This window comes from Lepidochelys kempii, chromosome 2 (assembly GCF_965140285.1).
Source record: "Lepidochelys kempii isolate rLepKem1 chromosome 2, rLepKem1.hap1, whole genome shotgun sequence".
Classification (NCBI taxonomy): domain Eukaryota; kingdom Metazoa; phylum Chordata; order Testudines; family Cheloniidae; genus Lepidochelys; species Lepidochelys kempii.
Genome location: NC_136381.1, coordinates 45741081 through 45755239, shown reverse-complemented (window position 1 = coordinate 45755239; position 14159 = coordinate 45741081). Strand labels below are relative to the sequence as shown.

General features: G+C 43.2%; 1 protein-coding gene across 3 annotated transcripts in view; it reads left to right on the top strand.

Moving 5' to 3' along the window:
• Positions 1-14159, top strand: part of SLC26A7 (solute carrier family 26 member 7) — a 795743-nt gene that overhangs the window by 24630 nt on the left and 756954 nt on the right. For all 3 annotated transcript variants that reach the window (XR_013635291.1, XM_078851484.1, XM_073330600.2), the window contains exons 3-4: positions 1784-1960; positions 12655-12815. Coding sequence is in view for 2 of the 3 variants with exons in the window: in XM_078851484.1 (XP_078707610.1) it covers positions 1784-1960; positions 12655-12815 (338 nt within the window). In the remaining variant the exon portion in view is untranslated. The remainder of the gene's footprint in view (positions 1-1783; positions 1961-12654; positions 12816-14159) is intronic.

Below are 14159 nucleotides of genomic sequence, written 5' to 3'. Positions count from 1 at the left end.
AATCAATGAACTATTCACATGAATAACATTGTTACAGTATCCCTTGTATTATGCATTCTAATATTAAATTCAATTTGTCTAAAGCTGTCCTCCACACAAAAATTGTCAGGGAGGAAGTCTCTGGGTTCTTTGATACCTGGGGAGGCAGTTTGGGATTGTGGGACAAGCACATTAGATGGATGCGTCTGCTAAAATGATCAGTATACTCAGTTCACAGGAGAGCAAGAAACATTCTTTTAAATGAAAGCTTAGATTTTGGAGAATAATTCTGTGGCAGGAGCTGGGATAAAGGTAGGTACTATATAGCCTTATAGTTCCTTTATTTGTCCTTTTCATTAAAAAAGGTAAAAATATGAGGCTATATAAGCAAAATTGTTTCAAAATAGACAATGTTTACAAATTTCTCCACGAGCAGTTGATTTTTAAACTAAAGGTCACTAAAGGAAAAAAGTACCTCACTCATCATCTTACATAGCACCCTTAATATCCAGAAAAAATATCTGGTGGTAATAAACTCTTGTTATGTAGCATGAAGGTGGTGAAATGGACAAAGGGCAGGACTTCAGGACTGACATGGTATCCATGGGGTGAAATGGAGCAAATGTCATTCAGCCTAGGATTTGTGGCGTATACTCAAAGCCCTGTATCCTACAATTCTATGGCTTTGGATTTGCTGTAGAATTCACCTTTTGGACTCCAGCCCTTGCTACAGAATTGTGCTTCATAATCTAAGCTGTCATACAGAAATGTTTCTGTCCCTCGTGGTTGTGAAGAAAATATTATAAATATGAACACAATGTATTTTCATGATAACCATTTTAGCAGAAGTATGCTGCTATTGCACATATCCCATCATCCCAAAGGCCCTGATTCAGGAAAGCACGTAAGCATGTGCTAAAGATTCATTGTTTAAAGTTAAACATGTGCTTAATTCCGTTCCCAAATAAAAATGCTTTCCTGAATCACGGCTAAACCATGTACTATAGCTCCCCATGTGCCAATGCCCCGTATATCCTTTACTCAGAGGTGACAATCTCCTTCCCCTATAATAACTTCTGTGAAGTCAGTGGAACTCTGTTTAAGTAAAGGATGCAGGATTGGGACCTGTTTTAGTCAGACTTTTTGCATGAAAAATGGAGTTCATCTGTGGCCTGGTCCTGTAAACTTTTGCCTACTTGACTAATTCTTACTCATAAATAGTCCCTGGTACCTCACTTAGTCTAGTCTTATGTAAAAGATTATTCATCTGAGCAATAAATTGCTAGAATTGAACCTTTATTCTGGCTGCTTTTTCTCCATTTGAACTCAGGAGCCTAATGTATTTGGGATACCGTAATAGAAATTATGATTTCAGGTGGAACTAATATATGCAAAACATTTTCCAAACAGTATGTTGTTCAAAGCTTTCCATGATGCTTTAATGCCTTTAACGTTGATTAAAGATTGAATGTGATTAAAGATTTCAAAAGGGCTTCAACCCTGCCTCTGTTTGTCTGTGTGCACATTATTTGCTTGTGCATTTTTTGAGCACCATTATTTTCAGGCACACAGAAGAGAACTTGCACACAAAAAACCATTTGCACTCAGTTTATCCGCTCATATGGCATATTATACATAGAAATTTGCACCCAACAAGTGCAAGTGCTTTAAAAACACACACCTGAAGTGAGTGTGCAAATTTCACATTTCTGGATAGAGGCTGTACTTTGAAAAATTAATGTTAGTGACTCTAACAAATATTGAGCTACTTATTGGTAATTGATATGTGACTTTTCTTTTACAGGAACTTTTGCTTTAACTTCCTTGATATCTGCCAATGCAGTTGAGCGTCTTGTTTCTCCAGCAAGCAACAATTTCACTACAAGCAATAATTCGGGAGTCTTAGGTTTATCAGAGTTTGAAATGCAGAGGATTGGAGTTGCTGCAGCGGTTTCATTTTTAGGAGGAATTATTCAAGTAGGTACTCTAAATAGTTAACGAACATTTATTTTAACAAACGTAAGAAGTACACTATAGCTAAGTCTTTGTCTGTCACAGCTATGACTTTGGTGATGAAAAACATAACTTAGTTTTATTTCATAACAAATTCAGCTCTTTGAACCTTGGCCAGCTGGCTGTTGAGCAGGGTTCTACCATGGTTTTTTACAAATTTGGCTCTATATTTGTCCACTGCTTTGGAGTCTGCAAATATGATTTGACTTTTGAGTTTCAAATAATTTACTTGCAAAATAAAGGGTCATCTTGCTTAAAATAAAGTTGATCCTGTGACATTTTAAATTTATTTTTGCCAGAATTAAATTACTCCTGCTTTTTTTCGGGTGCCAAAGTCATGTCCTATCCCATTTTATGTCAAGACAAACAATCAGTTCTTAATTATGCTTGTGCTATGGTGGCCATGAAGGGACAAATCCCTCTCCCAATAAAGTAAATGGGAGTTTTGCATATGACTTCACTAGAGCCAAGAACAGGGCCTAATGGGTACATCCCCTTCTATTTTTACTTTTATTTGCCTTATGCAGCTAGCCCACAACAACTTTTATTATTATTAATTATAGTATACTTAGCAGTTACTGACATAGGAATTGCCATGTCTGTCCTGCTTCTGACAGTTGCCAGTACCAGATGCTTCAGTGGAAGGTGTAAGTGCTTGTGTGAGGGCTGCCATTTTGGCAGATACACCAAGGTTTGTACTGGGGACCACCAGAGGTAAAAGCATGAGTTGCTACAGCTTTTACTCATATCCTCTGTGTATTGGGACAGTGGGAGATCTGTTATACACAGGTTTCCAATGGGTTTCATGTGTATAGTGCTTTTCATCATAAAAGCATTTAACAAACCGTATGGTAATCTCATTTACCTTTTGTTCAGACAAACCATTCAACCCAAAAGAAAACTAATAGATTAAGTTGTTTGTTGTTGTTATTATTATTACTATTATTAATATTTTTGAGATCAAAATGTTATTTACCTTCTCATATGACCAGTTGATCTTTCTCCCAAATCCACTTTAGTTCTATAATTGTTTCTGTAAGAGATTCAATAAAAAACATCTTTGCATATGTTCCCCATTAGCAAGATAAACATGCCTTCTTTCATTCTTTTCAGGATATATGATGAAATACAGAATAAAAATAATTTTTCCAAATACATTCACATTTATAATAGCACTTTTCATCTTCAAATATTAACTTATTAATCTTCGCAGCACCCTCCTTTGTGAGAGGTAGAGATATTTCTGCCCCCATTTCAAAGATGGAAAAATGGAGCTAGAAAGGTTATGACTAGAACTGATTGGGAATTTTTTGACAAACCATCTTTTTGTTGTCAAAAAAATGCCAGTTTGTCAAAACTGAAACTCTTCATGAAACAGGGTTGATGTTGATGAATTTCCTAACTCAAAAAAGAGTAAAGAAAAAAGATCTGAAGTTGTTGAAACACAGTTTTTCACATTTTTATTTTGAAATGACCTGTTGTTTAGAAACTTAAGCTAAGACGCTAAAATGTTTTTTTATTGATTTGTTTTTTTAAGAAAGAAAGCTCACAATCAAAATGAAGTGTTATAGAATTATTTTGACAAAATGTTTTGATTGACTTTTTCCTAAAAAATCTATTCATTTGGTTTGTCAATATTTTCAAAAGGTAGACTTTTCATCCCAATTCAATTTGGGACAATTTTCAAACTCTTGAAAATATTCACTAAAAAGGAATTTCCCACCTATTTCCCACCCAACTCTAGTGCAGATTTGCTTGAAACCATGGAGGGTGTGAAAGCCTAGATTAGAATGCAGGACTCTGGTTCCCACCTGAGTGTTGAGACTCCTAAGCAATAACTCTCTTTTTGTAGAAGTACAATTTTTCCAAATTGAGTTTTCAATTATATTTTTAGTTGAAAAATGATTTAACTGATTAAATGTTTTATTGAAAATTTGATTTTTGACAGAGAAAGGGCCCTGAAAATTTTCAATACAGATCTTTGTTAAAAAAAATTTCATTTTGCAAAAATTTGAAAAATCAATTAAACATTTTGAAATGTTCCTATGCAGTTTTTTACTACCTTTTCTACCAGTTCTACTCCCTCTATATTTCTCACGTGATTTTTTCTGTGTTGGTTTATATGGGTATATTTCGTAGCCTCTTTAATATGCTTGCACTCTGAGATACAAATTTAATTTGGCATTCCTTGTGTAAGAATAAGTAATCTATTATCTGAATAAGCATTTGTTAATGGATCAGATACAGATAAATTGCTTCAAGGTTTGGATTGTGTTTTGTTTTTCTTGAAAAACTCTGCATTTTTACAATGGAAGTATTTTAGTCTTTAAAATCTAAAATGGTTGTGGCATTGTTTGAAAATCAGTTCCAATTGATGGGCACTAACTTCTTTCCTAATATTTCATAACTCTTTGGATTAACATTGTAACAGATGTAACCTATCTCTCATATTCATAAATCTTGGTATATAAGGTTGTGTATTTTATAATGGCTCTCTATAAGCTGTACTACTCATTTATTAATGTGATCTCAGAAATTTCTGTTGCTATTTCAATGTTACTGATTGATAATGAATCCTCAGAATAGTGCTAAGAGAATGGAATATGGTGTTTTAAACCTTGAATCTAGAAAGAATGGTCACTGGACTACCACAGATCCAATAAAATGTTGCTTCTTCCTACAAAATTTAACTAGTAAATAACTGTTCATTCGCTCAATGCAAAACAGGGAAGGAACTTTAACAATAACACATGTGAGTGTGTAATAGACAATTGTGTCAGAATACTCAAATTAGTAGTACAGGACTGTACAGAGCCCTAATTTAAGTTTTCTGTCACATCTTTTATCCATCCTGGTAAATGTTTTAACAAAGTTCCTTCCCTGTTTTGCATTGAGTGTACAGAAATCTATGTGCTAGTAAAATGTTGTAGGTAGAAGCAACCATTTGTTGGATCTTAGATGGGAGTTAGGTGGGAGTTTCCAGCTGGTAGGGGCAGAAGCAGCCAAAGCAGGGACTGCTTTACCTGTGGGGTGGGGAGAGGTTGGAGGAAGAGAGTGGGGGGAAAATGGGGTCCAGCCAGGGCCAACCCTCTCCCCAGCATTTCACTGGACTCAGAACTGTGCAGGAGAGACACCCTCCTCCCCCATGCTGGGGGCTCTAGGAATGAGACCATGCCTCCCTACATCTTTCTCGCTCCCTTCCCCTCCCTCTCCACCCACCGTGTGGACTTGGGAGTAAGCTGCAGAGAGGAGCCTGCTAGAGTTTCCATCTGGTAATGGCAGAAGCAGGCAAAGCAAGGGCTGTTCGTTCTTAGAAAACTTTCTGCAGTTTTGTCTGGAGTTTTTCTTCTTCTTTGAGTGCTTACTCATGTCGATTCTGTTCTAGGTGTGTGTATTCCCATGTGCACAGTTCATTGGAGATGTTTGCCTTAGCGGTATCTGTAGGGTTGGCTGTGGCACCCTCTTGAGTGCCGCGCTCATGTGTCGGCATATTAGGCATTGCCGGCCCTACGCCTTCTCAGTTCCTTCTTACCACCCGCGACAGTTGGTTGGAGCACCTTGTCTCGCATTCTTGCGGTTCTTAACAGCCCTTTGTTTACCTTCTTTGTATATCGTTCTCTAGGTACTTATTTAGCCATTAGATTAAGCGTTAGTTGTTAGTTTAGTAGTTAGAGTCCTGGCTGGGACTTTGCCCCACAGTGGGGCATGCCTCGTTCCCTGGGCTTCACACCGTGTTCGTCATGCAACAGGCTGATGCCTGTTAGTGACCCCCCTGCGGCTGTTTAAAGTGCTTGGGGGAGTCCCATATAAAGGATAAGAGCAGGATTTGCAAGAGCTTTCCCCCTAGAACCCAGAAGGAGCGGGATATCCGCTTGCGGGCCCTTCTCATGGAGGCCGCGCGTCATCTGGCATCAGAACCCTCCCTGTTGGACTCCGCTTCCAGTACCATGGTGTTGGTGTGGAGCGCACTGCTGCCACCGGGCTCTGCCCGGCAGTTTCCCCTCTCCAGTGCTTAAGAAGCAGAAGAAGAAAAAGGGCTCTCCGGTACCATCTAAGGAGGGGAAGGGGGGCTTTGGGCAAAGGACCAGTTCAGGCCATGTGCCTGCCCCGGAGCTTCAAGGGGGACCGCTCCGGTTGGGTCCCCTAGCCCAGCCAGGGAGCCGCCTCCGACTCCCAGAAACAGCAGGGGACCCCGGCTTCTCCTAGGGCTTTCGTTGTCCAAAGCGGCCCAGGCAACTAAAGACCTAGTGAGCCTGCCAGCACTGCAGGCGCTGCCGTGCCAAGCGCTGGACTTAGCTAAAGCCCTGCAATCCAAGGGCAAGCCAGCCATAGGACTGTCCCAAAGGGCAGTGGGGCTCCATTGGTCCCGGATCACAGGTGTATATCCCCATCCCCAAGCCTAGGACCCCAGTCCTGCAACCTCTATCTCTGGCCAGAAGACCCAGGTCCCTGGCACCGCGCTCTCCTTCTACGAGGCATGGAATGCTGGAATCAAGACGCCAGTCTCAGTATGCTTGGTACCTGTGAGCCTCCCGCTAGAGATTGCCCCAGCACAGGTCACTATCACCTAGATGATCTCCCAGGCGTTGGTCCTCACCCACCCTGCCCCTCCCTTGGCGATGCACTTGTCATCTTCATCACCGGACAAAGTGGTGGCAGGGCACTCCCTGACTGGCAGTCCCCCCAACGACTTTAAAGAGCACCAGGCTCTCCTTAAAAGAGTGGCTGCCAACTTAAACCTGGAAATTGAGGAGTTGGTGGAGCAACTGGATGACCTTTTCAACGTCAGATCTTCCACCACCCCGGCCCATATCACGCTGCCTGTCCACCCAGGATCCTTAAGATTGCAAAACTGCTGTGGCAGACCCCCTCTTTCATTCCGCCCACTTTTAAAAAGGAAGAAAAGAAGTATTATGTCCCCTCAAAGGGGTTTAAATACCTCCATATTGCACCCACAGTTAACGAGAGGGCCAGGCAGGGCCAGGTGAGCAGCACACCAAAGAATTAAGATGCCAAGAAACTGGATTTATTTGACAGAAAGATTTATTCGACGGCCAGTCTGAAATTTCGGGTGTCTAACCACCAGGCCCTGATGGGCAGGTACAATTTTAATCTGTGAGACTCTCTTGGTAAATTTAAGCAGGCCTTCCCTCAGGACCATGCCCAGGAGTTTGCCGCTTTAGTGGAGGGCAAAGCAGTGGCAAAAGTGCCCTCCAGAAGGCCTGGGACGCAACAGACTTGGCGGCCACGGTTATTGCCTCTGCGGTGGTAATGAGGCACAGCTCTTTGCTGTAATCCTCGGGATTATCCCAGTAAATGCAGTCCACTCTCTAGTTACCTCCTGTTTGAGGGAGCAGGACTCTTCTCCGAGCTCACGGACACAAGGCTGCATGGCCTTAAAGACTCCTCTGCCACTCTCCGCTCCCTGCGCCTTCATACCCCTCAGCAGACTAGGAAGCAGTTCCATTCTCCACCTCCTCTGCCTAGGTCTTGGGGACCTCCCTGGCAGAGCACCTGTAGAAAAAGGACAGAGAGAAGGGGTTTAAACAACAATGCCCCTTGTCCTCCCGTTCGCCTGCTCAGCCCAGCCCTTCGAGTCACTTGGGAAGCCAGAGACAGGCATTTTGAGGGTGCACTCAAGGACAGCGCCCCGTCACATCCCAAGATCCACCTTCTTACTCTTTCCTCAACTGCCTGTGCCCCTTCCAAGTCGGCCTGGTCTGGCTAACCTGAGCCTGTTGGGTGCTCAACATAATCTCTTTGGGCTATACCCTATAGTTCTTGGCCGCCCGTCCCTCCTACCCCCCTTCCCCATCCCTCTTCAGGGACTTTTCTCACGAGTAACTGCTCACCCAGGAGGTCGACAGCCTCTTCAGCATGGGCAGAAACAGATTAAGGTTTTGTGGGGCCAGAGCAAGTGGGGGGACCCTCCCCACCCCTTCCATCTGCAGTCCCACCCCCCTTCTGTCCCTTCTGCCTGCGGCCCTGCCCACAGCCCCACCCCATTCTGTCTCTTCCCCCCACCTCTCTGCCTCTTCCACATACAGTCAGCCTCATTCTGCCCCCCTACTGCAGCCCCGCAGCCTTGCTCCTTTTTCCCCCCCTGCACTGCGGCCCCAAGACCGAAGAAGCTCTGTCCCCCTCCTGCCCCATGGCCCAGGCCACAGTAGGGAGAGCTTCCCCAGTCCTGGGGCCGCAGCAGGGAGCTAGAACTTCTCCAGTCCTGGGGCCATAGGTGTAGTTTGACTGCTATATTTGGGGGGACACATGCACACATGCATGCTGAAGCCAGTCCCCTTGGTTCACTGGCTCTCTCCCCCGGCCTGCACCGGTGCCTGGGCTGCCGGTGCTGGGGTGGACGGGACGACATAATGGGGGCGCCCCAGCTGCTACTGGGAACCACTCCGACACCAGCTGCTGCAGTGATGTCACTGCTCAGGTGCTGCTGCAGTTGCTTCCCTGCTGTGGCTGCTGCTGCCCAGGGAATGCAACATGCTGGGCTCCTACTTCCCCCCACCCATTCCCAAATGCTCTTCTCTTTCCCGTCCCCTCCCCTTCTTTTCTCCTCACCCCACCTCCCTTGCCTGCACCCCCGCCCGGCACTCATGGTGGTAGAGGAAACAGGCAGGCACTAGGATCCAGGAGGCGGCTTCCAGCTGCTGAGACAGGACCCACAGTGCAGGGGAAAACTGCTCCATCCTGCTCTGTCCGCCCCCATGAGCTGAAACATGTGGGGGAAGGGTTGGGGGGGGAGACAAGCATGGGAATAACAAAGCCCCCCCCGCCCCCCCCAGGGCCGAGTAGAGTCAGGGAGCGGGGTCAGGGCACAGGGTGCCCATTTTTCCAGGGCCCCCCAATAGGCTGGGGCCCCTGGCCCCAGGCCCTGTCAGCCCAATGGTTAATCCACCATTGAGCATTGGGACAGTAGAGGAGGTCCCTTGGGAAATGAGGGGAAAAGGATTCTACTCCCGTTATTTCTTAATCCCGAAAGCGAAAGGGGCCCCGAGAGCCATCTTGAACCTGCGACGCCTCAAAATGTTGAAGTTCTGCATGGTTTCCCTGACCTCCATCATCCCCTCCCTGGATCCAGGAGACTGGTACGCTGCCCTCGACTTGAAGGATGCATATTTCCATATCTTCCAAGGGCACAGATGGTTTCTCCGTTTTGTGTTGGGCCAGTGCCATTTCCAGTTCATGGTGCTACCCTTCAGTCTCTTGTCATCCCCAAGAGTGTTTACAAAGTGCATGGCACCAGTGGCTGCTTACCCGAGGCGTCGGGCTGTTCAAATTTACCTGTACCTCAACAACTTGCTAATCAAGGGCCGGTCCCGGGATCAGGTGCGGTGGCACCTCGATCTGGTTCGCTCCACCTGTCATGATCTAGGGCTGTTGATAAACAAGAAAAAATTGACACACGGCTCCATGTCAGGCCCCTATAGGCATAGCTGGCGTCGGTCTACGGCCCCAGCAGACACAATGTTAACCGTGTAGTCAGGGTACGAACCCCTTACTGTCATCACTCACATGGTGGAGGAATCCCATATTGGTGGTGGAGGGAGTTTCCTTTGCGGCCCCATCCCCGTCGGTTATCCTAGTCTCCAATGTCTCGGATCTGGGGTGGGGAGCCCACCTGGGTGATCTCAGCACACAAAGTTGTTGGTCAAGGTCACAAGGTCACAATTGCTCCCTACACATAAACGTCCCCTCTTCCTAGGGGATGTGGAGTGATGACCTTTGATATGCCCAATGGCCCCATCCTGAAGGCTCTGTAATAAGCTCTTTGGGTCAGGAACCATCTGTGTATGCTGTCTGTGCAGCTCATAGCACAATCAGGTCTTAGTCTCTGACTAGGGCTTCTAGGCACTATAGTAATACAAATTAATAATAATAATACTCACCATAAGTACATCAGCAATTGTCCTTAGTAGGATCCAGTATTGGGTATCAGTGCTCTCAGTTCTTATGGCACTGAGCAATTTGCCAGCTATTTGAGGGAAGTATAGAGAAATAATTTCATATGAGGTTCCTTACTCTCAGATGGAGTAGGAAGTGTGCTCACTAGAACTTTAGAGAGGAAGGTGGGTGAGGTAATATCTTTAATTGGACCAACTTCTGTTGGTGAGAGAGACAAGCTTTTGAGCTTACACAGAGCTTTTCTTCACAGACCTGAAGAAGAGCTCTGTCTGAGCTCAAAAGCTTGTCTCTCACCAACAAAAGTTGGTCTAATAAAAGATATTACCTCATCCACCTTATCTCTCTAATATCCTGGGACCAGCACGGTAACAACACTGCATCACTAGAGATTTGTCAGGTAAATGAAAAGCCAGCCACTCTGGGAGTTTCAATACAGATGCACAGATGACTACTCATTGTGAAATGCAGGTGAAAAATTAAATGATACTTGTGTGCAAAGAGCAATAATATATGCAAGTAATTGCTTTAGATTAGTCAGTACTAAGGAGCCTGTAAGGAACTCCAGAAGGATGAAATTCAACATGGATAAGCACAAGTTAATCCTCACAGAAATTATCAGTTTTACCTACTCATACATAACAGATTGGAGAGTTTTCAGGGAGAGGATCAAGGTGTCACTGTATACCCTTCAGTTAGGACGTCTGCTGTATCTGTCGGAATGGGGAAACATGCTAATAAGAGGTTAGGGTGTATTTACAGAGGGACAGAGTACTAAAAAAATATTAAAGTGTCAGTTGTATTACACTGGTATAACTTACTTTGAATACTGCACTCAGCTTTGGGCAATCCCTCACACAAATTCCATACTGTAGTAGAAACAGTCTAAAGAAAGGCAGTGAAAGTTATTAGAGGCATGGTGGGGTTTCTATACTATGATAATTTTAAAAGATGAGCATTAATTAGATGAAAAGGAAGAAGTGATAAAGGCATCATAACAAATTGTAGGGAGGTGGTCAGCTGGTCATCTCTTTTTTAATCTGTGCAGTAATTCAAAAACACATGGACATACAAAATGTAAAAGGGAAAAAAATAAAACAGATAAAAGGGGATGCATTTTTTACCCAACGTACAATGTGTGGAACCCACTGTTTGTAGAAGGATATAATTAAGGCAGAGGGTTCAGTCTGATTCAGAAAAGTGTTAGATATTACAAGATTAATAATAGCATCCATAGTTACACTCACTGCTAGAAGAAAATTACTAGGGCTATCAAACTGATCACATTATAGTATTATAGGATTCTGTACCTTTGGAGGTGATGGTGGTTTATTCCTCTGAAGCATCTGGTGTGACAGCAACTGATGTGAACGGGATTTTGGATTAGCTAGGTCATTGTTCTGTCTCAATATGTCAATTGCTGTGTTTCTATACAAGTTTCTAAAAAATGTGAAATGGCTCTATTGTGAGAATAAAACTACACAGATCTGGCTCTTAGTCATTTGTGATTTCAGATACTTTAATCAAATATTGAATGTGAATTCTCTGACTTCATGCTGCCCTGACGAGCAGATGATTTTTACATTGTTCACTGGGTTCATATATTTGAACAGGGGAGAATAACAAGTAGAGCCAATATTTAGATAAGTCATTGTGTGAACATACTTTGACTGACCCAGCAGTTGTAACTAATCTCATTTTAGAGCCTGGTAAACTAGTGATGTTAGTGAGATAGTATAAAATAAACTGTGACAAAGTTCCTCCTCTGCTTTGGTGGGTCCTGCGCTTATTGGCGGATTTTCTCGCCTCAGAGGTTCACGGCAGCCCTCAGTTTGGCCACTTTCGTGGCTCAGATCTGCCATTCACTCAGTTAGCCTCATCACTGGCCAGCATGGGGAAAAGGAAGAAGAACAATCCCCGCAGTCTCAGCTGATCCACCTAGTGGATCGGGGAACAGGCCAGAGACCTTTCCCTCTGGTGGAACCCACAGTCCAGGTCAGCTCCTCCGGTTTCAAGTAGGGAGTTGGGGGAATGGAGGGATGGGGGGAAGCCAGGCCCACCCTCTACTCTGGGTTCCAGCCCAGGGCCCTGTGGATTGCAGCTGTCTATAGTGGCTCCTGTAACAGCTGCGTGAGAGCTACAACTCCCTGGGCTACTTCCCCATGGCCTCCTCCCAACACCTTCTTTATTCTCACCACAGGACCTTCCTCCTGATGTCTGATAATGCTTGTACTTCTCAGTCCTCAGCCTTCTCACTCTCAGGTTCTTGCACCTCTTCCTCCCAGCTCCTCGCATGCACACCACAAACTGAAATGAGCTCCTTTTTAAAACCCAGGTGCCCTGATTCGCCTGCCATAATTGATTCTGGCAGCTTCTTGATTGACTGCGGGTGTTCTAATCAGCCTGTCTGCCTTAATTGTTTTCAGAAAGTTCCTGATTGTTCTGGATTCTTCCCTGTTACCTTACCCAGGGAAAAGGGACCTACTTAACCTGGGGCTAATATATCTGCCTTCTATCACTCTCCTGTAGCCATCTGAACTGACCCTGTCACAAAACTTACAAAAAGATTTAATGTATTTCACTTTAAGCTATATTCATGTTTCACAGCATGCATCTGAAACTTCTCCTTTTGATTTGCTAACACAGCCATTTATCTCCTGGTTTATTAAAAGGGTATCTCTCATTGCATTAACACTGGGAAACCTGAATTTTAATGTAATCACTGATATATGTCTTTGGTTTCTTAGGTAGCAATGTTTGTGCTGCACTTGGGCAGCGCCACATTCTTGTTGACGGAACCGGTGATAAGCGCAATGACAACAGGAGCAGCTACGCATGTTGTGACTTCACAAGTCAAGTATCTGCTGGGAATGAAAATGCCATATATATCTGGGCCCCTGGGATTCTTTTATGTGAGTTCACGAGCAGAGATATTGGTTTGCTAACATTCTGTTTAACATCTATAGTTTTTGGAAAGGGAGATGTAGAGGTAAGGACATGATTGTGTGAACCCTCATGTTATCTGTCCCATTCAAATCAGTAGGATTTGTTAATATGGATTATTTGAGTGAGTAAGAACTAGCAGGATTAGGCCCCAGATTGATCCTTTGTGTTTTCTGGTTTAAAAATAAGTGGTCAAGTTTTGCAGCTTTGTCAATCGTTCTAATTATTAGATGTAAAAATTTGAAATATTTCATAATTTTTCATTCAACCAAGGCTAAACAATACACAGTTTACAGGGTGATACAGGGAGTATTAACCTTTGTTGAATATCTGGTCTGAGGGAATACCACAGCATTTCAGATTTCATTCCAGACATGTTTCATGTCACATTTTCTTGAATATTAGTGAGGTGAAAGAAATATGATACATGACTTGTGGATGTCCTGTGCAAGAGTTACCTTGGATATGCTATTGCTATTTTATGATACGGCACATTCTTATCACAAACACACGTCAAGTTTATCACTTTATGTTAATCACCGTATCATGTGTGCAGCATGCCTCATAAAGCTGCAGTCCTTTGGGAATTTAAACTCTGAAGGTAAACATGATTGCACAGAGCCTTCCATGGCAAAGTTACATGGCCTTACATGAGAAACACAATTCTGAGAACACATTCTCTAGGATAATCCACGGTAGAAAAAAGCTTCCCTTGTAGGCATTTGACCTTGTTCTTCCAGCACAGTATAAATAATAGCATTGCCCCTTGTTAGGGTGATAGTTTGTGTACACTCAGCTGATGGGCAACTAAAGAATGAGTGTCTGTGTACAAATAGCAGAATTTTTTATTGGTTGGCAATGCCACAAAATTGAAAAAAATTGAAAAAATGTTTGTTTCAGATGGACTTAAAAACAATATTTTTTACTTTTTTTGCAAATAGAAAAGTTGAGGAAAACAATTCATTTTGAATCTAAATGTTTTATTCAACTCGAAACAAAACATTTTTTTCAATTTTGAGTAGTTTTTAACATTTAAATTTTTTTAAAAATAAAAGAAAATTTCTATACTAAAAGTTGTTTTGAATTGAAAAATCAAAACCTTTCATTTAGAAAATGTTGAAATAAAGGATTTCTATACCTTCTGAATTTTGAGGGAGGTCATTGAAACAATTTGTGGTAATTGACATTAATTCAAGAAATGTTTCAGTGCCTCTGAATCTGCATTTCTTGCTGAAAAAAAATTTTGGTCAAAAATTCGCACCCATTTCTACTTAGAACATATGCAGTTTGTCTAGACCCTAAAGTAGAACTAG